Here is a 22,330-nt window from a genome sequence, read left to right as displayed (position 1 = left end):
ATGCTATATACCGGTGTGATTAGTTAACTGCTAACAGGTGTGTCATGATCCGGGGACTGAACTGAGAAAACAGGAAGTATACAAAATAAAACAGGAAGTCCTTTCAGTATGAGGGGCGGGTGACAAGCCCGGATGTGACACAATGGCTATATTAAATCTATGAATCTATTCTGATGAGTATAATCGTAGTTATCTATTTCATAGTCAACAAATGAAAGCAGAGAGAAGTTTCCTTAGTAGCTGGTGTCTTTTATTTTCAACAGGAGACCTGTTAAACCAACACTGAGTCTGAGTGAGGTTCTGACTCCTGTTCATCTGCATTTAGTATTATTAATACACATCAAAGATTTTCTAAAAATTATTAGTGGTTGAATTAAAAAAAATTTCTGCATGAGCAAACTATGCTCATACATGGTGATCATTTATTGTTAAAGGTAAATTAAGCACTTTAATGTGAGGCTGAGCTGCTCTCTTCTACTAGTTGGACAAAGAAAGATCAGAAACATTCAATCAACAATTTTCATTCAACAATCATCTGTGAACATCTGGACGCTTCTTACTAATTCAACTCAGTCGTTTTTCTCTGATGTCACAGTTTGTCACATCGAACTGAAACTTCCTGATATTCACTATAAAACAACTTCACGACGAGTCATCAAAATTTGATCCTGGAATAATCAGAACTTCCATCTTTTTAAGGATGGCAGAAGGAAGACGTTCACAAGGAATCATTTAGAACTAGTTTAGAAAAAAAACAGTATTAATACATGAATCTGAAGCGAGACAGACGTGAACAGACAGAACTATATTCAACACTAACGTTTCTCTGACAGAATCAAACTCTTACTACGACACATCTCACAAAGACACTGAGGAACCAGGATGCAAGAACCTAAACCCAGGATAAAGAGGTTCAGTGAATGTGGTGTTGAAGGTGTGAAGGTGGATCAGTTTGTCAGAGGAGACTCTGTAGAAGGACAGAGAACCAGCAGGACAGTCCACATACACTGATACTCTGTCAGACACAGAGGAGGAGATGAATGTAAATGTGTTATTGTGTCTGACAGCAGAACGACCATCAGAGCAGATCAAACTCCAGGACTGATCATTAAATCCAAACCCACAGTAATCACAGTTTCCTTTCCTACTGATTCCTCTGTAACTCACTGATATATGAACCCTTCCTCTCCACTCAACCTCCCAGTAACAGCGACCAGTCAGACCATTACTACACAGCAGCTGAGGACAGACGTTAAATCTGTCTGGATGATCAGGATACGACTGATCCTCCTCCACACATGTCACCTTCCTGTTGTTGTCAGACAGTTGTAGTTTCCCGTTCACTGTGTTTGTGTCGATGGTGAGTTGACAGAAATCTGATGGAGAGAACAAGACACAATCCAGCTGCAGTTATTGATCTATCATCAGTTTGATGATGACTCATGAAAGTTTGAAGATGGTTGAATGTTGAATGATCTCAGTAAAAACACACTTACACTTGCTCAGACCTGGTGTCAACCATCGGACTCCACCAGGCTCCACCCTGAAAGGAGGAGGGGGTCAGAGACATGCAGACATGGACATTACATGGCTCTAACACACACATTGTTGTAGGATTGTGTTCAGATGGAGGCTTGTTTGTAGGGATGGACATTCAGCAACAACTAAAGAGTTGGATGCTTATCTTGGAACCTACAAAGCAGGAGGTGACGTGGAGAAAAGCTTTGACTTCTCTATTTCACTTCATTCACTTTTGGTGTCAGACACCTGCTTTCAGTCTCACTCTGTCACCACCAAACTGATGTGACACCACAGGAAGCAAAGTCTGAATGTGTTTATGATCACACACTCCAAGGTTGGGTTCTAAGTTCATAAACCCCCACATCCTTACTTCGTCCTCCATCAGACACTGTGTGTAGTTGTGTCCATACCTGAGAGTGTCCAGTCTCCAGTGTGGATCCGTGACTCCAGCAGACAGCAGCTCCACTCCTGAGTCTCCTGGATGATTGTAGCTCAGGTCCAGCTCTCTCAGATGGGAGGGGTTGGAGCTCAGAGCTGAGGCCAGAGAGACACAAGCTTCCTCTGAGAGCAGACAGCCTGACAGCCTGAACACACACAATGTTAAAGCACACTTACATACTACAGTTTGGATTAGAGGCACATTTGATCATCTACAGTGGAGAGAAACACTAAGAACTGTTTCACAGGTTCCTGCTTAAAATGTGATCCGATCATCGGCAACGTGACAATGAGAGTCTGGAAACTGGAGTCAGACACTGACAAACCAGGAGAACAACCAGTAAAACAAAGATGGAGGAGTTTAAATCATCTCACATCTCATTTAATATGTGATTAAAGAGTTTACACAGAAATGTAAAGTGTTTACTGATCCTTCACAGTTTAGACTTACTGCCTGTTTAATAACTCGGTTCTGTAGTTTGAGCTCATTAAAGGACTTTATGGACATCATGAGTGTTCTGTACATTTCTTAGATGATCTTTAGCTTCATGAATCCTGACCTGAGAGTCTCCAGTCGACAGTGAGGACTCTTCAGTCCAGCAGACAGTAGCTTCACTCCTGAATCCTGCAGGTTGTTGTTACTCAGGTCCAGTTCTCTCAGACTAGATGACTGAGGGCTGAGAACTGAGGACAGAGCTTCACAGCTTCTCTCTGACAGGTCACACACACTCAGTCTGAAAGATGAAGATGTGGGTTAAGAAAAACCATTTAGTGTCTCATGGTGTCGTCATGATTTCCTCAAGAACACATTTGTGTCTATATTGTGATTCATTGGTTTGTTCAATGTCGTCTTGATGGAGACAGAACCAACAATATGATCCTGACTAAAATGTTCTTGTCTAAACACCAGTAATTGTCAGGCTTCCTCACCAGCAGAGAACAGAGACACTTACTCCACACACGCTTTAGTGTCTCAAAGTGTCAAAGTGTCTCAATAGAATCCAAGCTTTCAGTGACCTTTGACCTTCTTCACTCCTCTGGAACAGCTGTGCTTTCTGCTGCAGGTGACGGTGGTTCTGTGGTGCTGCTAGGATTCATTTCCTCTTCTCTGCTGCTCCTCCAAGCAAACATCACCCAAGCAAACCAAGCAAACATCATCTGTGGTGTTTGATGATCATTAATGACCTTCACTCAACTATTTAGTTTGTGTGTCCTGTTCTAAAGCTGCTGCTGAGTCTCTTCTGCAGATTCTCTGTAGCTGCTTTATACAAGGGTCTTCATTTAGTCTCAGTAAGTTTAAAGAGTCACAGTCAAACATCTTCAAACATTTAAATCACATTTTCTCATTTAAACCATCGTCAACACTTACTGACTTTTTACTGCCTTCCTTTCAGTCATTGAAAAGTGAATTGTGAGTCAAAAGTGATCAGTTCTGACGGGGATTTGACCTCATGATAAACCTGCTACAGTTCACATCATATTAAGTTCACACAGAACTAAAACATGGAGTCTGACCTTAGAATCTCCAGTCCACAGTGATGACTCTCCAGAAAACCACACAGCTGCTTCACTCCTGAATCCTGCAGGTCGTTGTAGCTCAGGTCCAGTTGTGTCAGATGTGACTGGCTGGATTTCAGAGCTGAACCCAGTGAATCACAGCTGATCTCTGACAAACTGCAGCCACTCAATCTGAACAAAGAATCAAAGATGTGGATCAAAGCATTAATAATGAGTCAGATTTGTCCTGATCACTGATGTTTAGTCTAAAATGAGCAGAGTGACTTTGTGCTTGTGTTGTTTTGTCGTCATGATCTCAGCTTCTACACATCATCCACATGTCAGCACAACATTCATACACCTGTTGATGTCAGCAATGATTCACAAGCTGCTGCTGGAACCAATAGAAAACCAGACATTTTGGATCAAAGACTTTATCTGGTTCCTTTGATTCATCGTCTTCTCTCTAAATCTGAACTATTCTGTGTTGTCTGATGGAAAATTTTCAGACTAATGTTTGGATCAAACTCCAAACTGACCACTACTGATGAAGTGACTCATCTTGAAAACTGATCCCAGTCAGATGGATATTCTCTTCTCTGGTCCTACATGGAACCTAGAACCTTCTCTAGTATTATGTCTGCAGCCTCATCTTCATGCTCCTGTTTCCTGCTTGTGTCTCTACAAAGTGACATCATTGTCTGACAGGAAGCATCACACACACACACACACACACACACACACACACACACACACACACACACACACACACACACACACACACACACACACACACACACACACACAGGTTGAAGTGTCGCCTGTTGATGGAGACGAATCAGACGCCACTAAATATTCTTCAAACATGTCATTATGCTGAGTCTCTGCTGCTCTGTCAAAAGATAAAGGTGTCACAAACTTCTGTTCATGAGCTTAGACTTTATAGAGTCACGATAAACAATCAATCATTCCTGCAGGTTTCTGTCACATACATTCAAAAATATAATGATGCCTAAAAGTTGAACTCTATGTAATTTTATTATATGTTACATTTCCATGTAATTTTATCACAAATAAAATATAGTAAGAGGTGACATTTAAGGTAAGGTTTTTCAGCCAGGTAAGGGTTATGTCAATAAATAAAGGATTACATGCAATGAATGCAATTCTACACATAAACCTTATGTTTTTATTAAAATTCTGATTCCACAAACCAGCAACCTTCTGCTTCCCAGGCTACTAATACTAAAAGCACTAAACCACCAGAGGACTACTCATATTTTCAAAACATGATATATAAATATAATTTAAATAAATTTGGTTGATTATTTTTGGACACTGGAAACATACATTATAAACATACTTCAAAATTTTACAGTTAGTACTCTATTGCTTTTGCAAAAGCAATAAAGCTTTTGAGAAGCAGAAGGTTGTCAGTTCAAGCCCAGTTCACTCCAAGGCAATCAATGAACTATATCTCATCTTATTTTACCATAAACTAATAAAATAGTTAACGTTACTATGATATTTCTCATTACCTGTATATTAGGTATTTCAACAAAAAACACAAGTTTTGTGTGTAAAATTGCATTAACGTAATGTAATCTAATGACAGAAACTACTGACCAACCTGTTTAATAGATTTCAAGTGAAGGTTATTTTATTTTATTTTATTTTATTTATTTTTACACATAGTATATGTTTGAGCATATTTGAGTTATGTTTATTTCAAAATACTTAACCATTTGAAATACAATTTTTTATGTGTATAATACTTTAAAACTATAAATATGTTTTATTAGGGGCAAGAATCATTCTTTTGAGTGTATGAGTCTCTTTTCATTCTAGATTCAAGTAACGAGCTGAAAAACATGAACCAGGGAAAAACACTGACCTTAGAGTTTCCAGTCGACAGTGAGGAGTCACCAGTCCAGCACACAGAACCTCCACTGAGTCCTCCAGGTTGTTGTTACTCAGGTCCAGATGTGTCAGATGTGACTGGTTGGACTTTAGAGCTGAGGCCACAACTTCACAGTGAATCTTTGTGAGTTCACAGCCAGAAAGTCTGTGATAACAGAAAATATAAGGTCTATAAATGTGAAGTGACTTCATGAATGTTGATGCTGAAGCAGCTGTAGCTCAGTTGGTCTCATCCATCACAAAGTGTGTGGTGTGAACCTTATGTCAACATGATCGATGTGATGAAGAACAGATAGTTTGGACAGAAGCGTCTGTCACATCACTGCAATATCAATATGTCCAGTTGTGGTGACAGGAAGCTGTGATGTGTTTAATGTGATGGAGGCTGTAGATGCTCCCATATCAACTGGATGTGTTGCGCCGCCCCTGTTTCTTCTTAATGCCTCCTATTGAACCAATGCTAGAACCAGTAGATCTGAAGCTTCTATTGGTTCTAAAGCAGAGTTCAGATGTGACAGGTCAAAGGCCAGCATGTCCCCTGAACCTAGTAACAGAAGCTTCTCCTTTAGAGGAAAACACCAGACTGAAACCTTTCAAGTCAGAGCAAACACATGATGGTGGAGACAGTTTCATTCAGACACTCAGAGTCCAAGAATTTGTCTCTTCATTCACTTTGTAGTTTTCTCCCAGAGAACCTGACCTGGGAGGTTTCAGTCTGCTGCTTTTTTCTGGGGAGGACTGACCTTTGACCTCACACTTGTTTCCATGGCGTCTGATGAGAAGTTGCTTTTTATCTGGTTGGTTTGTTCCAGCAGAGACTCAGCTGTAAACACACAGACTGTAGCTGCTAAAGCAGTAACTCAGCACATGTGTTCTGTTCTGATCACATCAGGCTGAGCAGGTAGAAAAGAGACAAATGAGCTGAAAAACATCCCAACAACAAGCAGAACCATTTCAGTGTGGAGCTCTGTTGGTTCCACCAGATCCCAAAGATTAGAACCAACGTGTGTCTGGACAGAACCAGAAGAACCAAAGACAGATCATAAAAACATGTTGCAGATGCTTCATCCACTAAAAAAAACCTGACCGTCAGCTGTGATCAAACATCAACTGTCAAAAGCTTTTAGCAGAAACTCTTCAGCGCTAAAAGGTCTTTGTTGGATTTGACTTAAAGCTCCATCAAGCAAAGAAAGACAGAAGATCCTGATGTTCACTAAATGAACAGCTGCTTTGATCTGATCTTTAACAAAGACGTTTTCTAGGGACCAGTAGTTAGTAGTATGTTTTGACTTTGTGAACTTTTAGATTCTGTGTGTGAAGTTTTTCTCTTTAATACTGAGGCTTCCGCTTCATTTTGCTGTATAATATTAATGATCACATTATCACATGTTGGACTTACTGAGCCTTTCTGCAGTTCCTCAGAGCTGGGATCAGTCTCAATCTTCCCTCCCATGATGTGTTGTATTTCATCAGGTCCAACTCATCCAGAACCTCCTCTGACATCTGCAGCATGTAGGCCAGAGCTGAGCACTGGATGTCAGAGAGTTCGTTCTCTGATCTGTTTTCTGACTTCAGGAACTCTTGGATCTGCTGATGGACTGAGTGGTCGTTCATCTCCATCAGACAGTGGAAGATGTTGATGCTTCTCTCTGGAAAGATTCTATCACCGTTCATTTCCTTCAGCTTATTGATGATTGTCTGGATGGTTTCTGGGCTGATCTCTGTGTGACCCAGCAAGCCTCCTAAGATTCTCTGGTTGGACTCCAGACAGAGGCCATGAAGGAAGCGAACAAACAGATCCAGGTGACCAGTTTGACTGTGGAGGGATTTAGAGGTGGTTCTACGCAGGACAACATCCAAAGATGAATAATCATCATCATACCAGTCTTTCCTCAAAAACTCCTTCAGTTCCTCCATCTTCCCTTCTGTGTAACAGTGCATCATGTGAACAGCAGCCAGAAACTCCTGAACGCTCAGATGAACAAAACAGTAGACTGTTTTCTGGAAGATCACACTCTCTCTCCTGAAGATCTCAGTACAGACTCCTGAGTGAACCAAGGCCTCTGTGACGTCTAGACCACACTGCTCCAGGTCTTCTTGGTAGAACATGGTGTTTCCTTCCTCCAGATGTTTGAACGCCAGTCTTCCCAGCTTCAGGAGAACTTCCCTGTCAGCCTCCGTCAGCTCCTGTGGACTGGTCTCATGTCCCTCATGGTACTTGTTCCTCTTCCTCTTGGTCTGGACCAGCAGGAAGTGTGAGTACAGGTCTGTCAGGGTCTTTGGCAGCTCTTTCTTCTGCTCTGTAGTAAACATGTGCTCCAGAACCGTAGCAGTGATCCAGCAGAACACTGGGATCTGACACATGATGTGGAGGCTCCTGGACGTCTTGACGTGTGAGATGATTCTGCTGGACAGCTCCTCGTGGCTGAATCTCCTCCTGAAGAACTCGTCCTTCTGGGCGTCGGTGAAGCCTCGTACTTCTGTGACCCTGTCCACACACGTAGGAGGGATCTGATGGGCCGCTGCGGGTCGGGACGTGATCCAGACCAGAGCGGAGGGAAGCAGGTTCCCTTGGATTAGGTTGGTCAGCAGCACGTTGACCGATGACTTGTGTGTGACGTCAGACACAACCTTCCTGTGGCTGAAGTCCAGTGAGAGTCTGCTTTCATCCAGGCCGTCAAAGATGAACAGAAGCTTCAGGACAGTGAGCTGCTCTGCTGGGACCTTCTGGAGCGTTGGATGGAAAACATGGAGCAGCGTGAGAAGACTGTGCTGCTGATCTTTGATCAGGTTCAGCTCCCTGAACGACAGCAGAACCAGAATACTGAGGTCTGGGTTTTCCCGGCCCCCGGCCCAGTCCAGAGTGAACTTCTGTACCGAGAAGGTTTTTCCAACGCCAGCGACGCCGTTGGTCAGAACCAGTCTGATGGGTCTGTGTGGGTCAGAGGAGGCTTTAAAGATGTTGTGGACCTTGATGGGAGTCTCATGGAGGGTCTTCTTCTTGGAAGCTGTCTCCAGCTGCCTCACCTCATGTTGGGTGTTCACCTCTTCACTCTGTCCCTCTGTGATGTAGAGCTCAGTGTAGATGCTGGTGAGGAGGACTCCACTTCCTGTTTTACCTCCTTCAGTCACACGTTCACATCTGCTCCTCAGACTGAGCTTATGTTCATCTAAAGCCTCCTGCAGCACAGCATCTACTGAAAGAAGAAGAAACAAGTAGAGACTGAACTAAAAACCCCACTTCTTATGTTTATGACCCACAAACAATTCAGTGATTTAGAAAATGTGGGAATTTGACATCATAAAACACATGTTAAGTCTTACTTTGGACAGTGCTGGTCTGACAGCTCGTCAGAGGTCCAGATCTGGTTCTGGGTCGTTTTCCACAATGTGGACAGGAGGAGTCACCTGATGGTACACACTGGTCCCAGTATGAGGTGAAGCACTGTCTGCAGAGCCAGTGTCCACAGCTTCTAGAGACTGGATCCTTCAGAACCTCCTGAAACACAGCACAGCAGGACGGCTGCTCCTCCACCGGAACACAGCTCCTCCTGGTTCAGAACCAAACTGATGAGTCCAACACTGTAGAAGCTCAGATGGTCCAGAGACCAGGAAACGTGACCTACTGCTCCGTCTGAACTGAACTAAAAGTATAGTCTGGTTCCTCTGGCTTCAACTCTCCTGCTGCACAAACACTAATCTGCTGCTTTTCTTTCTCACAGTTACTGATCTGCTGGGATTTATACACACTCATCACTTCCCGCAGTTACTTCACAATAAAAGCCTCCACTACAGACAGCAGCCTCTGTCCTCTCCTGTTCTAATACTGAGCTTGGCTGAGTCAGGTCTGAACTGACGTTAGAACGATTCTAAAGACTGTGGCAGAGCAGCATCTGACACATGGAACAGTGCTGTCACAGGTTCTGGTCCAGACGGTTCCTTCCTTAGGTTTCATTTCTCTACTGTCGACTGTCAAATGAAAGAAAAATGCAGAACAAACACTGTGGAAAAGAGAAGTGGCCTGTCTCTTTTTGTCCACAGATAATGTGTTAATAGTGATGTGAAGATTCTGTTGATGTGTAAATTCTAACATGGAGGTTATGAGGTTTTACCACCATCAGTAGTTGGAGGATAGAAAACCCAGACTAAGATCCATGTCAGTCCGAAACAGTCTCTGCATCATGAGTAGAAATCTATAAACACAATATTTTGTCTTCATCTTCCATCAGGTCAGTTTAGTAGAAACTGCCTCTTACTTTTTGTTGACTCCAGGTTCATTACTGAAGTCAATAGACTTATGTTTTGACCAGTCACTCTTCACAGACAGACAGCTGGGTCCTGGAGGTTCTGCTTCTTCTCTCTGGATTTGCTCTCTGCAAACACACATTTTCATTCATATCACATCAGTCACTGATTAATTCTCTGAACATAGTAATTTCTATGGCTCTGAACACAAACTACTACTGCTGCAGATCATCAGGATGTTTCACACTTTGAATCAGTTTTCAGATCAGATTCCAGCTGTTCTCTGTGGTCTATAGCTGTCTGAGACCCAACAAATCATTTCTCTGTGTGTCATCAATCCTTACATTGTTCATCCTAATGATGACGTCTGCACACTTGAAGTTCATTCAGAAGAACATAAACATCCTGGATGATCACGGTCGGGTCAGTTTATAATGTCAGAGAATAAACTAACAATGATTTATATCAGTGAGTTCGGAACAGTTCTTACTTTGTGTCTGAGACTCCAGGTTCAGGACTGAATGATGAAGGCTCACATCTAGACCACTCATTCTTTATAGACACACATCTGGATCCTGGAGACTCTGCTCCATCCACTTCCTCCACAAAAACACTCATCATCTGAAAAAAAAACACACATCCAGAGCTAAACACCTGCTGTGACTTGTATTAGAGTGAATCTGAGTCGCGGCATCTCAAACACCTCAAACAGTGCGTGCAAACCCCGCCCACATGTAACCTGGAAACCTTCGTTTATAGTGTGAAATAACTTCAGCTACTTAGTAAAGTTAGCTAACTAATTCTCCACCGGTGCCACAGAAATTTTCCATTCAAACCTACTTAACTGCTTATTAATGGTGTTTAAGAAGGAACAGCAGTTTGAAGCGGCCACGCTGGCTTCGACTTCAGGTTTCTTTTCTGAAGTCAGATGTGGGCGGAGCTGTGCGCACTGTTTGAGGTGTTTGAGGGGTGGAGTCTACTTGCACATTCATGAATATTCAGTCTTACACTCGGCGAACATTTAACATTTACATTGAACATTTAAAATTTAAATTTATAATTTACACCTAAATGTAACATTTACATTCAACATTTATATTTAACATTTACATTTCTATTTAACCTTTACATTTATATTTAACATTTACATTTAGACTTTTGCAGATGTAACTAAACGTGAGAAAACATGTGCCATTTCGTTAAATGTGGGAAAACTAGTCAGAATAGAATAGAATAGAATAGAATAGAATAGAATAGAATAGAATAGAATGCCTTTATTAGTCCCACAGCGGGGAAATTCCCATCAGCAGCCAGGTTACCCGGCGCTAGGTGCCCCTTTTACATTTGGCACCACATAGTTGGTGGTCACCAGTTACTGTCTTTACTGGAAAACTCAGAACACAGACAGGAAAACAGAAAACTACCACATTTCTGGACCTTATTCAGTCTGAGTGGTCAGTACCACCGACTATGAACTCAGAACCAGAACCAGGACTAATAACAACCAGAGCCAGACCCTGAACACCATCAACTCCTCACATATGGTTCTTATCTGTGTTCATTGACAAAAGTAGATCATGTCCTCTTCCTCTACATTAACAAACAGACTCAGTAACATTGACATTGTTAAAAACTCACCTTCTCAACCTTTCCTAATTCTTCTTGGTGTTTAATTGTTTTGCCCTAATTCTGTTCGCTCTAAATGAGGAAGTTAAAGTTAGTCCCGCTTTCAGTTTCACTGGCCCCTCCCCCGCTTTACCGCGCCATGACGTCACGAGTCTTTTATTAAACTAGAGGTTGATGTGTGGACCTTTAACGATGTTCAGCACTTGAACTAAGCAATATTTTATTGTAAACATGTGTCAGTGTCTCTTTCAACTCCCCAGTTATATAATAAAGGCAAAACTCCCTCGTAGCTGCACGTCACACAAACTTTCCTCTGCTGCTATAAACCTATGCCTCAATGACTGACATTGTCCGCCAGAGGGCGGCATTTATATCAAAACACCATCAAGTTTCCCTGAAGTCCGAGAGTCAGTAAGACAAAGCAAGGAGGATGACTAATGTACACATCTCCACACACACATGGCTACAGGGTTGCGATGGTGCATGCAGTCTGATCGGGCTACACAGACGTTCCACTGTAGTCGGACAGAGGGGTTAAAAGACAGAAACAACTTTAGGATCGGAGGCTCTTTGCATCACCCCTTCGTGGTGTACTGTATGCACTGATCTCCCCAGCTGGTTTTTGGTTTGTTGATGTGCATGATCAACATCCATGTTTTTGATTTGCTTTCCCCATCATTTTTATTTTCCTTTATTTTTATAATGAATCACACAAAAGACCACTCTCTCATCTGTCTCTTTATGGGAAATTTCCACCTCAATTTCTGGAGAGAAGTGCTGATGCTGGTGGTGTTATGGATCTTCCATTTACTGTCAGAGAGCAGTAGCAGGGTTTGGATTCCTATTAGGAAACCAGGGAAGGATCTATCATGTCCTGTAAACTAGAGGCCAACAGCTCTGACATCACATTTAAGTTAGATAAAGGACAGAATGATCACTGACAGACTGACATGTTACCTAAAAACAACCTTTTCAGAGGAATGCAAATGAATGAATGAAATGCCACCAGAGATCCATCCTACTGGTGGCCATCAGCCTGTACAACTCCTTCTCTCTCTGTAAGGGTTAATGCAATAACATGTATAATAAATCTTTTGCTAGTAATTAGATGTATTAGACAATAGTAATTAAACTTGATGTGAGTGTGTGTAGATGTGTTACCATTCTTTTTTAAATCTCCCGTCCTTCATGTGTGTTGTAATGGAAGATTTTGCCTTTGTGCTATATCTTATCCAACACAGTCGTCATGTGCTGGTTTCGGCAATACTGAACATTCTTACACAAACAACTTATCTCTTGCGCCCTGTCGTACATCAAGTCTAAACATCTGAGGTTCCATTTGACTGACTAGTAATTTATGATATATGTTAGTCTTTTACACTCTGGCTCCATCCTATCTGACTCCCCACCAGACCCAAGGCTGTTAAAGCGAATGCATCTTGTCTTGGAAGCTCGGTGTTCCTTCCTTTGGATAACAAGACATGATGATGCAGAAGTGAGAAAGCAAACATTCTCACTCACAGCGAGATAATGACTCAACCTCAGTCAATTACTCCACTATCTAGCCAGTTCCGGTTTTATTTGGTAACTACTTCCTGTTTAGCTCCCATATCCAGTCTGACCAGCTTTACTTCCGGCCCTTGTTAACCCCATCTGCTTGATCTTCAAAACGCCTACCACCTGGTCCGCATTCGTAAGGGCAACGAATGGAAGACAGCTTTCAACACCCCTACCGGTCATTACGAATATCTTGTCATGCCTTTCGGCTTCACCAATGCTCCAGCAACTTTCCAAGCCATGGTAAACGACATCCTGAGTCCCATGATAAATAGGTTTGTGTTTGTGTACCTGGACGACATCTTGTTTTTTTCCCAAGACGAAGAAGAGCATAAGAGTCATGTCCGTCAGGTGCTGAAGAAACTCCTAGAACATAACCTGTATGTTAAAGCTGATAGTGGAGACGTGAAATGTGAGTTTCACGTCTCCACTATCTCCTTCCTGGGTTTCATCATGTCCCCCAAAGAAATCCAGATGGATCCAGCCAAGACCGAGGCCGTAGCAAATTGGCCACAACCGCAGTGATGTGCAATGTTTCCTTGGTTTTGCAAACTTCTACCGTCGTTTTATCCATCGGTTCAGCATGATCGCATCACCTCTTCACGCTTTGACTTCATCCCGAGTTACCTTTCAGTGGACGCCAGAGGCCGAGGCCGCCTTCCAGCAGCTCAAGGCAGCCTTCACCACAGCACCCATCCTTTGGATGCCGGACCCTCGTAGGCAGTTTGTGGTGGAAGTGGATGCCTCGGACTATGGAGTCGGAGCAGTCCTGTCCCAGCGAACCACAGAAGGTGGTCGATTACATCCTTGTGCTTTCTTGTCCAGGAAACTGTCCCCTTCCGAGCGAAATTACGACATCGGAGATAAGGAACTTCTGGCGGTCAAGGTGGCCCTGCAGGAGTGGAGTCACTGGCTGGAGGTGGCAGAACAACCTTTCCACGTATTTACCAACCACAAGAACTTGGAATACCTTAACACCGCCAAACGCCTGAACTCCCGCCAAGCCCGGTGGTCGCTATTCTTCGCCCGATTTAACTTTCACCTGTCATATCGCCCCGGATTGAAAAATGCCAAACCCGAAGCCTTGTCCCGTATTCATGAAGCCGAATCCAAAGCACAAGAGCCCACCACCATCCTTCCCGCGTCATGCCTTGTAGGGGCAGTTACTTGGTCCATACAGGGCAGACTCCAAGAAGCCACGAGGGGTCTGCCAGTTCTACCAGCCTGTCCACCTAATTGGCTGTTCGTCCCTCCGGAGCTTCGGGGGGAGGTAGTCCACTGGGCCCACACATCCTCGTTCAGTTGCCATCCTGGGGTCCAGCGGACTGCCTTCGTCATCGGCCGCCGCTTCTGGTGCCCGTCGGTAATTAAAGATGTCCGAGAATATGTAACCGCCTGCCCTGTCTGTTCAACCCACAAACCCTCTCACAGGCCACCTCCTGGGTTCTTTCAGCCGCTTCCCATCCCGCATCGTCCTTGGTCTCACATCGCCCTGGATTTCGTGACCGGACTTCCCCCATCCAGAGGCAACACCGTCGTACTCACAGTAATTGACAGATTTTTCTCACCCACTTTGTACCCCTTCCGAAACTGCCCACAGCCAAGCAAACCGCCCAAGCAGTTCTGGAGCACATCTTTCGGCTGCATGGGTTCCCAAAAGACGTCATCAAAAACCATCTTTTACTCAAGTATCGCTGTGCATTTGGGTCCTTCCACCATTGTGCCATTGTGACAAATAAGGTGGCACAAACAATTCCACTGCTGCAGAGAGACATTCCACCAGAGCCAGAGAAAGGGGTTAAAAGGCAGAGACAACTTGAGGATCGTGGGCTCTTTGCATCACACCTTCGTGGTGTGCGCACTGATCTCCCCAGCTGGTTTTTGGTTTGTTGATGTGCACGATCAACATCCATGCTTTTTATTTGCTTTCCCCATTATTTTTATTTTCTTTATTATTTCAATAAATCGCACAAAAGAACAACTCTCTCATCTGCTTCTTTATGGAAAATTTCCACCACAGTGTACCTCCATCTGTGACAATAATCAAAGTTTGCATATAATTTCCCTCTGGGATTAGTAAAGTTTTTTGAATCTTGAATCTTGAAAATAGTAATATTCTTGTTTAATAAGGTGTAATCCTTCTCGAGCAAGAAGAACTCTGTCCCAAGTCAAAATGAAACACAAAAACATCCTACAAAAAGGTAAGATTTGATTACACAATTACATGATCCATGTATTAAACATGTTTAACATATTCTTTCTCTTTTTTTTTTTTTTGTTTTTTTTTTTGTTCTGTCCAGCAGTTTAGCAAGCAGCATATATTACGCTGAATGCCATATTGTGATAGACAGCTTTGCTTTAACAAGAAGAGTATATATAATATACTGTATATACTCTTCCTGATTTATGGTTTATTTAATGCTTTATTTACCTAATCCAAAATGTGTGTGATGTTGCTGTGTTGGTGGACAGGTTAGGTTTCTGCTTTAGGGAGTGTATGCGGGAGGGGGGGGGGGGGGTTAAGGGGTGCAACCAGCTGCTGAAACCAAGCAAATCTGTTAAGTAAACAATCGGAGCAAAAAAAAAAAGAAGCAGGGATGTACCTTAGGCTAACACATTCATAACTGAACAACTTTTGTACTGTGGTTTACCTTGGAGATTAATACTAATACCAATAATAGTGCTAAGGTATGTGCACATACTCATACAAACATATACATATAATATACATACATATGTGCATTATTATACATATCCCATACTACAAATTCCTTATTCACACATTATTGATATTGGTAGTGATAAGTACCAATAATACTTACAGTTGGATTTGGAAAGTGTCCCACTACAAGGTTAGTAAGGCTGTAGCTTAATATTATTCACCCAAAGGATGAGGCAGACGTTGGTGCATGAACAATGCCACTTGTGGAAGCCAGGGTGATGTGAGGGGCTCGGCCACTACGCCCATCCAGCAAGCAGAGGAAGGAATCCCAGCAGCCAGGGAGCCCACACACCTTCAGTTCCAGGAGGGCAGGTGTTGCGACCCAAGCCGCCCACACAGCAGCCACAGAGACAGCACCCGAGGTCAGAGTGGGCCACCGGGGGTCAACGCTGTCCGCCCCATGAGAACCAGGGGCAAACACTCCCCCCGGCAGGAAGGTCGGCCTGAAAGAGTAGAGCCCGAGGACCCACGATCCGTAGGGAGCCCGCCAGAAGATGCCCCCGCGCCCAGAGTGGGGCCTGCCCCCAGTCTACCACCCCCATACGAGCGGAGCGGGGCCTACCCCATCGGCCTGACCTCATCCCCTGGCGCCACAGCGGCCTGCAGAACAAGGCCAGCAATTGGTGGGGGTCGGCAGAAAAAAGACCACCCAGGCAGACGATTATCGTACCCCGGGCGGAAAACCGGACCCCCCACACTTCAACCGCACCACACGCATACCAACTCACACAAACACAGAAGCATACACCCACCCACATGTGCAACACACATCATCACATCAACACACACACCATAGACTCTCTCACAACAAACTAGTCAATCATACGTGAACCAATGCACTCTCAGATACATTCTCGCACCCACACCATTCGCTTGATCACATTCGTGGGGAGGGTAGGTCTCCGGCCTGCCGTCCATGTGGCCCCAGGCAGGGACCGCAGCTCCTCCCGAGCCTCGCCCAACCCCTCCAACCCGGGGGAGGCAGAGGGCATCAGAAAAAGGTACCCCAGAACCCTGCAACCCAGCTTGGACGTGAGTGTGTGGAACTAAAGTGCACTGAAGGTGGGTGACACCTCCAGGAGCACAACCGCTGGCTGACGGTGTGTCCCCCGGACAGTGCGCCGCCTCGCCCTAAATGTCTTTTTGCAGTTAAAACTGGGTGGTGATCTCTCCACCAGGGCCAGTGGGCGAGGCCACAACTGGCCTCAGCCCCAGGCCCCAGTGGAACATATTCTTTCTCTAATGTAGCTAATAGAAAGCGTCGGTCGCGTTGCAGCTGCTGGGCCGGGTTCAGATACTCCAAGGGTGTCCCGGAACGGCAGAGAGAGGACTCAAATGCTCAGTGCAGACGCAGCAGACAGAGGGAGTAAGTAAAAGGGCTTTAATGCGGGAATCGTAGTCTCAAAACAGTCCGGGTCATACACTTGAAAACATGAAGGCATAGGCACAGAAGGAGCAGGCTAGGTCACTTACAGAAGACAGGCACGGGTCGGTAACAGAATTCACAAAAATATAGAAAAAGAAAAACAAACTTGTGGCGAAAAGGCCAAAATATTGCAGTATATTCATAGGAAAAGACTCAGCCGGAATATTCTTTTAATCTCACAAGTTCAATGTCAATAAAAAAAGAGAGATAATTCCAGGTAGACTGTCAATGGTTGACTGTTTCTGTTCAAAACATCCAGCTATTTAAAAAGGTTTTAATACAATAACAGAAGATATTGATATAAGCAGTTGTAACAAATTGAAATTGAGTAGAGAAGGCAAGCTGTTAAAGGAAATATGTCAAGAAGCTAACCTGAGAGATGCATGTATTAATCCCTATAGCCCCTAATTCCCTAAATATGACGTAAAGACGAAGACTAGAATTGACAGGATATATGTCTCATCAGACCTCATAGTTAAAAACTACAAAACTATACTGAACAACCTATCTGATCATCTTCTGGTTTCAACAACTGTGTTCTTTGATCAATGTATCAAAAAGCTCTTGAAAAAAACTGAAACAGGAAATACATAAATTGATCCAAACAAAATCTGATATAAAACTTAAAATAAAGAAAGCAAGACTTCTTCAAATGCCTGGAATGAAATAAACAGAAAAATACACATTAAAATAAAATTTGTACTCTTTATTTTAATGTAAATTCTGAGTATGTTTAATACTCTTTGATGATTATATAAAAAGCATGTTTTCAAATTTGAAAACACAGCTAGAGAATACAACAATGAACTTCTATTTAAAATCTGCAAACAAGCAAACGTGGACAACAGGGCAAATTTTAAAATATATTTAGCTTGTGTAGGACAGAAAACACTGGAAAGTTGTGGAATTTTTTGATCAGATTAGAAACAAGAATACTGTTAAAATACGGGAGGAAAGACAGAAAAGAGAAGCAAATCTGTGCCACAGCCTATACAAGTATAGAAACTGATGATCATAATACGAAATTATTAGTAAACACCCTCCCATCTGTTTACCTGTCTAGCTGGGGAAATTACCACTCATGGAGTAACTGAATCAAAAGTCGTGGTCCTGATGGTTTACCGACAGAATTTTATCAACTCCACATTTCGGGAGGTCCTAACCTTCCTATGACAGTTATTAACGAGGGACTGAATCAAGGTCCTATGGGCTCGAGGTTTAATGACGAGATCACGTGTCTTGATATTTAAAAAAGGGGAAGAGTGTGATGTGGACAATTATAGGCAGTTGACCAAACAGAATAAGTTATCCAAAATCATACTGAATAACATTTAAGATAATTATAAAGAACAAACGTATGTTCAATATAAGCATATTAAGAGAAACAATCCATAAACCAGAAGACCTTTTACATCTTTTGCTTAGATCAAAGAAAAGTCTAGAGACTATTTATGGGCCACAGGGGAGGCGTGTAACTAATGATTCAATGCTTAGAGAATCCCACGTTAATACAGAAATAAAAATTAAGCACAAGCACCTGAGCAACAGGTCTGTTGTTCTTCAGTTCAGTGTGTGGCTCTTAAAAGAGCCTTTGTGTTTTCTGGTGCTCGTAGCAGCGTCTACTTGGAGCTGGTGTACTTGGTCACCGCCTTGGTGCCCTCGGACACGGCGTGCTTGGCCAGCTCCCCGGGCAGCAGCAGCCTGACGGCGGTCTGGATCTCCCTGGAGGTGATGGTGGAGCGCTTGTTGTAGTGCGCCAGGCGGGAGGCTTCGCCGGCGATGCGCTCGAAGATGTCGCTGACGAACGAGTTCATGATGCTCATGGCCTTGGAGGAGATGCCGGTGTCGGGGTGGACCTGCTTCAGCACCTTGTACACGTAGATGGCGTAGCTCTCCTTGCGGGTCTTCCTCTTCTTCTTGCCGCCTTTAGCGGCGGTCTTGGTCACGGCTTTCTTGGAGCCCTTTTTGGGCGCAGCCTTGGCGGGTTCAGGCATCGTTGACGCAGTTAGGTAATGAATCGATGTGCTGCGTAAAACTAGAGCGGCTCTTCTTATACAGACTGTATGCAAACTCGGCTGTGTGGTCCCCGTGCCGTGATTGGCTGAGCTCATTTGTGGGCGAGTGCAGTTTCATGGAAACAACAGATAGCGCTGAATAAACCATATTGTACAGCTGCTAGGAACGCCGTTATTTGTAGAAAACCTGCAGTTCCACTTGAATAATTTATAAATGCAAAACGACCTAGATATAAAACACAATAGCAAATCTAGCACGTCTTCCTTTTTTCTTTTAACTCAGAAACAACCTAGAAAGAGGAGGATGGTGATTAGTATGATTTATTGCTGACATAACCGGATTAAGATAAGATAACATAGACCTTTATTAGTCCCACAATGGGAAAATTTCCATGTTGCAGCAGCAGTACAAACCAAGAGCGGAATCAAAATTACATACAATTTCAGTAAAATTAAAAATGTATCCTATACTGTATATACCCACATGCAGACTGAGGTGATGGGTAATTCCACCATGGATTGACCAGATATTGCACAAGGTAAAAGTTTGCCCAAACATTTGTATGGTGACCACAGTATAAGGTGACAATTGTAGCAACAATTACAATAATGAACAGTGATTAACTAGGAGCAGTTTAGGTTGTAAGTCTTACAGCTGCAGGTAGAATCAACCTACGATGACGCTCCTTCAGACACTTAGGATGTATCAGTCTGTCACTGAAGGAGCTGCATAGTAATGACACCGTTTCATACAGTGGGTGGGCATCGTTCTCCATCATGGATGATAGCTTACATGTAGTTACCATCCTCCTTTCTCCCACCCCCTGCACTGAATCAAGAGGCAGCCCCAGAACGGCCTTCCTGACCAGCTTCTCCAGTCGCCTCCTGTCTGCTGCTGAGATGCTGCTGCACCAGCAGACCACTCCATAAACGATGGCTGATGCCACCACAGAGATATTAAAGGGTTATATTATAAAAGAGTTATACTGATATATTGTTATAATTACACAAAACCTGATCTTAAGGCTGTATAATAATATTATCTTATATCTAATTATATGTAACAGCTGATAGTAACAGAAGTGGAGCCCCTTTTTATTTTTATTTTTTTTCTGCATTTGGGATAAACGTGGGCTGCACCCCCTCTCTGTCATGACTCTGGTAGAAGAGGTGGGTGCTTCATGTACCACAAGATGTGTTAACACTAGCTGTTGTACTAGTTGTACAAAGCAAGCGAACTTCAGTTATGCGTTTATGTCTGGTGCATGTAGGTGCAGGAGAGAGGGCGTGTTTCCACCCTGGTGTGGGTTGTGTTTTATTTGTTTGTCAGAATAAGCTGGACAACGCAGAAAGCCACCGGTCACATATGGATGCATGCATGTATGAGTGCATGTGTGATGTTTTTTTACTTGGTTGTATTGTGGATGAAATTTGTTATAATAGATGTGCTACTTGAATATTGTTAAAAATTGATTTTATGTTAATTGTACCCACCGTAACCAATGTCAGACAGGTTTTATACAGAATATACGTTTTTTGAAAATTTAAGGGGTGCAAACAGCTGCTGAAACCAAGCAAATCTCTTAAGTAAACAATCGGAGCAAAATAAATAAGAAGCAGGGATGTACCTTAGGCTAACATATTCATAACTAAACAACTGTTACTGTACTGTGGTTTACCTTGGAGATTAATACTAATACCAATGATGGTGTTAAGGTGTGTGCACATACTCATACAAACATATATACATGCATTGTTATACATATCCCATACTACTTAATAGAAGTTGACATACAACACCACAATTTCCATATCATACATTATTGATATTGGTAGTGATAAGTATCAGTAATAAGTACACCGTTTTTTATACTGTAGCTCAAACAAGGAAGCAGCTCACAGCAGAGTGAGTGGCTCTTAAAAGAGCCTTTGGTTGTGGTGGTTGTTTCGTGTTTAGCTTCCGAAGCCGTACAGAGTGCGTCCCTGCCTCTTCAGGGCGTAGACCACGTCCATGGCGGTCACCGTCTTCCTCTTGGCGTGTTCGGTGTAGGTCACGGCGTCACGGATCACGTTCTCCAGGAAAACCTTGAGCACGCCGCGAGTCTCCTCGTAGATCAGACCCGAGATACGCTTGACTCCACCTCGGCGAGCCAGACGGCGGATCGCGGGCTTGGTGATGCCCTGGATGTTATCACGGAGAACTTTACGGTGACGCTTGGCGCCTCCCTTACCGAGTCCTTTTCCGCCTTTGCCCCGACCACTCATGGTTGATCACTGACTACGAGCTGGTAGAATGAAGGCGTTGGAGGGGAGTCTGGTTTATATTCACGGTGTGAGGACGTGAGTGGAGACAGGGGCGGGAGGCGTTTCATTCGATACGGTCTGTTAAAGTTTACGTCAACGTCAATGTGCGTCACCCGATGGTCTTTCATTTTCCTATAATATAATAATCAAAAGATTATTTGATCAAAACACTCAATAAAATAAAACTCACAATAAAAAACACAATAATACTGTGATGAACACCTCATGTGAGCCATGTGGGCTCATAGTATAGAAAAATGTACATGCCAATTAATAATCATAACTAACTCATTATTTTATGATTGTTAAATGTTACGTTAACCACTAAAGTTGTCTTGAAGTGTGATTTTTTCCGCAGAGCATGAACACTACTAAAAGATACAATTGTTATTTAGTTTTATAATAATTTATATCTCTTTGAATGCAACAGGACGCAGCTTTTGTCAGAGTTACAGGTGAACATTTTTCGTATTTCATTGTGTTTGACATTTTTTTAAATCATTAAGTGTTTAACACAATGCCAAATGCTCTAAAATGACTCAGATGTACTTTGTAGGAAATGGGGATACAAGAAATTTACTGTGTGTCGTCATCGTTATGTTCATAATGTATGAGACACTCACCAGATCTAAAACTCTTTCAGTGGATCATCGCTACTTTATAGTCAAACTTTAGAAAAGAAGATGTACAACTGTACTAATACAAACAATAACAGACAGTGAGCTGATTATAATGCAAATATTAAATCAAATAGTTCAAAGTGGTTGAGACATTAAAAGTATAGCTGAATATATCTATAAAAGAAAAATGACAAAGCTGAAAATCTTTCTGTGGATGGGTAAAAATGGTTTTAAATTCTAATAGCATTAACATCTAGAGTAAATAAAAAAAGCTGAAAATTTTAACAGTATAATGCAGTGGCTGAAAATACAAAATAAAAGCAGAAATATTGCTAATAATAAGATTTTAATGGTTGCTTTCATACTGAAAGGATCTGAAGTGTGTGTTGGTAATTAACAACCTATTAACAAAGGTAGAAATAGTGATATTTAAACTAAA

General features: G+C 42.8%; 3 protein-coding genes across 4 annotated transcripts; all 3 read right to left on the bottom strand.

Moving 5' to 3' along the window:
* Nucleotides 1-228: 228 nt before the first annotated feature.
* LOC114862676 (NACHT, LRR and PYD domains-containing protein 12-like) lies at nucleotides 229-11,370 on the bottom strand. Of its 2 annotated transcripts, none has more exons than XM_029163247.3 (11): nucleotides 11,260-11,370; nucleotides 10,112-10,242; nucleotides 9,633-9,749; nucleotides 8,701-8,927; nucleotides 6,776-8,573; nucleotides 5,351-5,521; nucleotides 3,475-3,648; nucleotides 2,520-2,693; nucleotides 1,932-2,105; nucleotides 1,497-1,543; nucleotides 229-1,376 (listed from the first exon to the last, which is right to left on the bottom strand). In XM_029163247.3, exons 2-11 carry the CDS (start codon nucleotides 10,240-10,242, stop codon nucleotides 859-861), a joined length of 3,531 nt encoding a protein of 1,176 aa, XP_029019080.3. In that variant the 5' UTR covers nucleotides 11,260-11,370; the 3' UTR covers nucleotides 229-858. The 2 variants fall into 2 exon arrangements, with proteins under 2 accessions (XP_029019080.3, XP_055367687.1); XM_055511712.1 differs by having other exon boundaries at nucleotides 6,776-8,570.
* Nucleotides 11,371-18,521: 7,151 nt separating this feature from the next.
* On the bottom strand, nucleotides 18,522-18,984 carry LOC114863126 (histone H2B 1/2). The gene has a single exon (XM_029163972.3). It carries the CDS (start codon nucleotides 18,944-18,946, stop codon nucleotides 18,572-18,574), a length of 375 nt encoding a protein of 124 aa, XP_029019805.1. The 5' UTR covers nucleotides 18,947-18,984; the 3' UTR covers nucleotides 18,522-18,571.
* Nucleotides 18,985-19,308: 324 nt separating this feature from the next.
* LOC114863131 (histone H4) lies at nucleotides 19,309-21,271 on the bottom strand. Its single transcript, XM_055511939.1, has one exon. The coding sequence runs from the start codon at nucleotides 21,230-21,232 to the stop codon at nucleotides 20,921-20,923; it is 312 nt and encodes a 103-aa protein (XP_055367914.1). The 5' UTR covers nucleotides 21,233-21,271; the 3' UTR covers nucleotides 19,309-20,920.
* Between the last annotated feature and the right edge of the window lie 1,059 nt (nucleotides 21,272-22,330).

The sequence above is a fragment of the Betta splendens genome, chromosome 9 (genome assembly GCF_900634795.4).
Source record: "Betta splendens chromosome 9, fBetSpl5.4, whole genome shotgun sequence".
NCBI lineage: Eukaryota > Metazoa > Chordata > Actinopteri > Anabantiformes > Osphronemidae > Betta > Betta splendens.
This window is presented reverse-complemented; position numbering and strand designations above follow the sequence as displayed.

Bases quoted from the DNA above. Each gene is read 5' to 3' on its own strand.
- LOC114862676 (XM_029163247.3), bottom strand. From the start codon at position 10,242: ATGATGAGTGTTTTTGTGGAGGAAGTGGATGGAGCAGAGTCTCCAGGA. The intron at 8,574-8,700 runs GTAAGACTTAAC...TTCTTCTTTCAG, and splicing joins TCAGACCAGCACTGTCCAAA to TAGATGCTGTGCTGCAGGAG. The intron at 2,694-3,474 runs GTCAGACTCCAT...TTCATCTTTCAG, and splicing joins TGTGGACTGGAGATTCTAAG to ACTGAGTGTGTGTGACCTGT.
- LOC114863126 (XM_029163972.3), bottom strand. From the start codon at position 18,946: ATGCCTGAACCCGCCAAGGCTGCGCCCAAAAAGGGCTCCAAGAAAGCC.
- LOC114863131 (XM_055511939.1), bottom strand. From the start codon at position 21,232: ATGAGTGGTCGGGGCAAAGGCGGAAAAGGACTCGGTAAGGGAGGCGCC.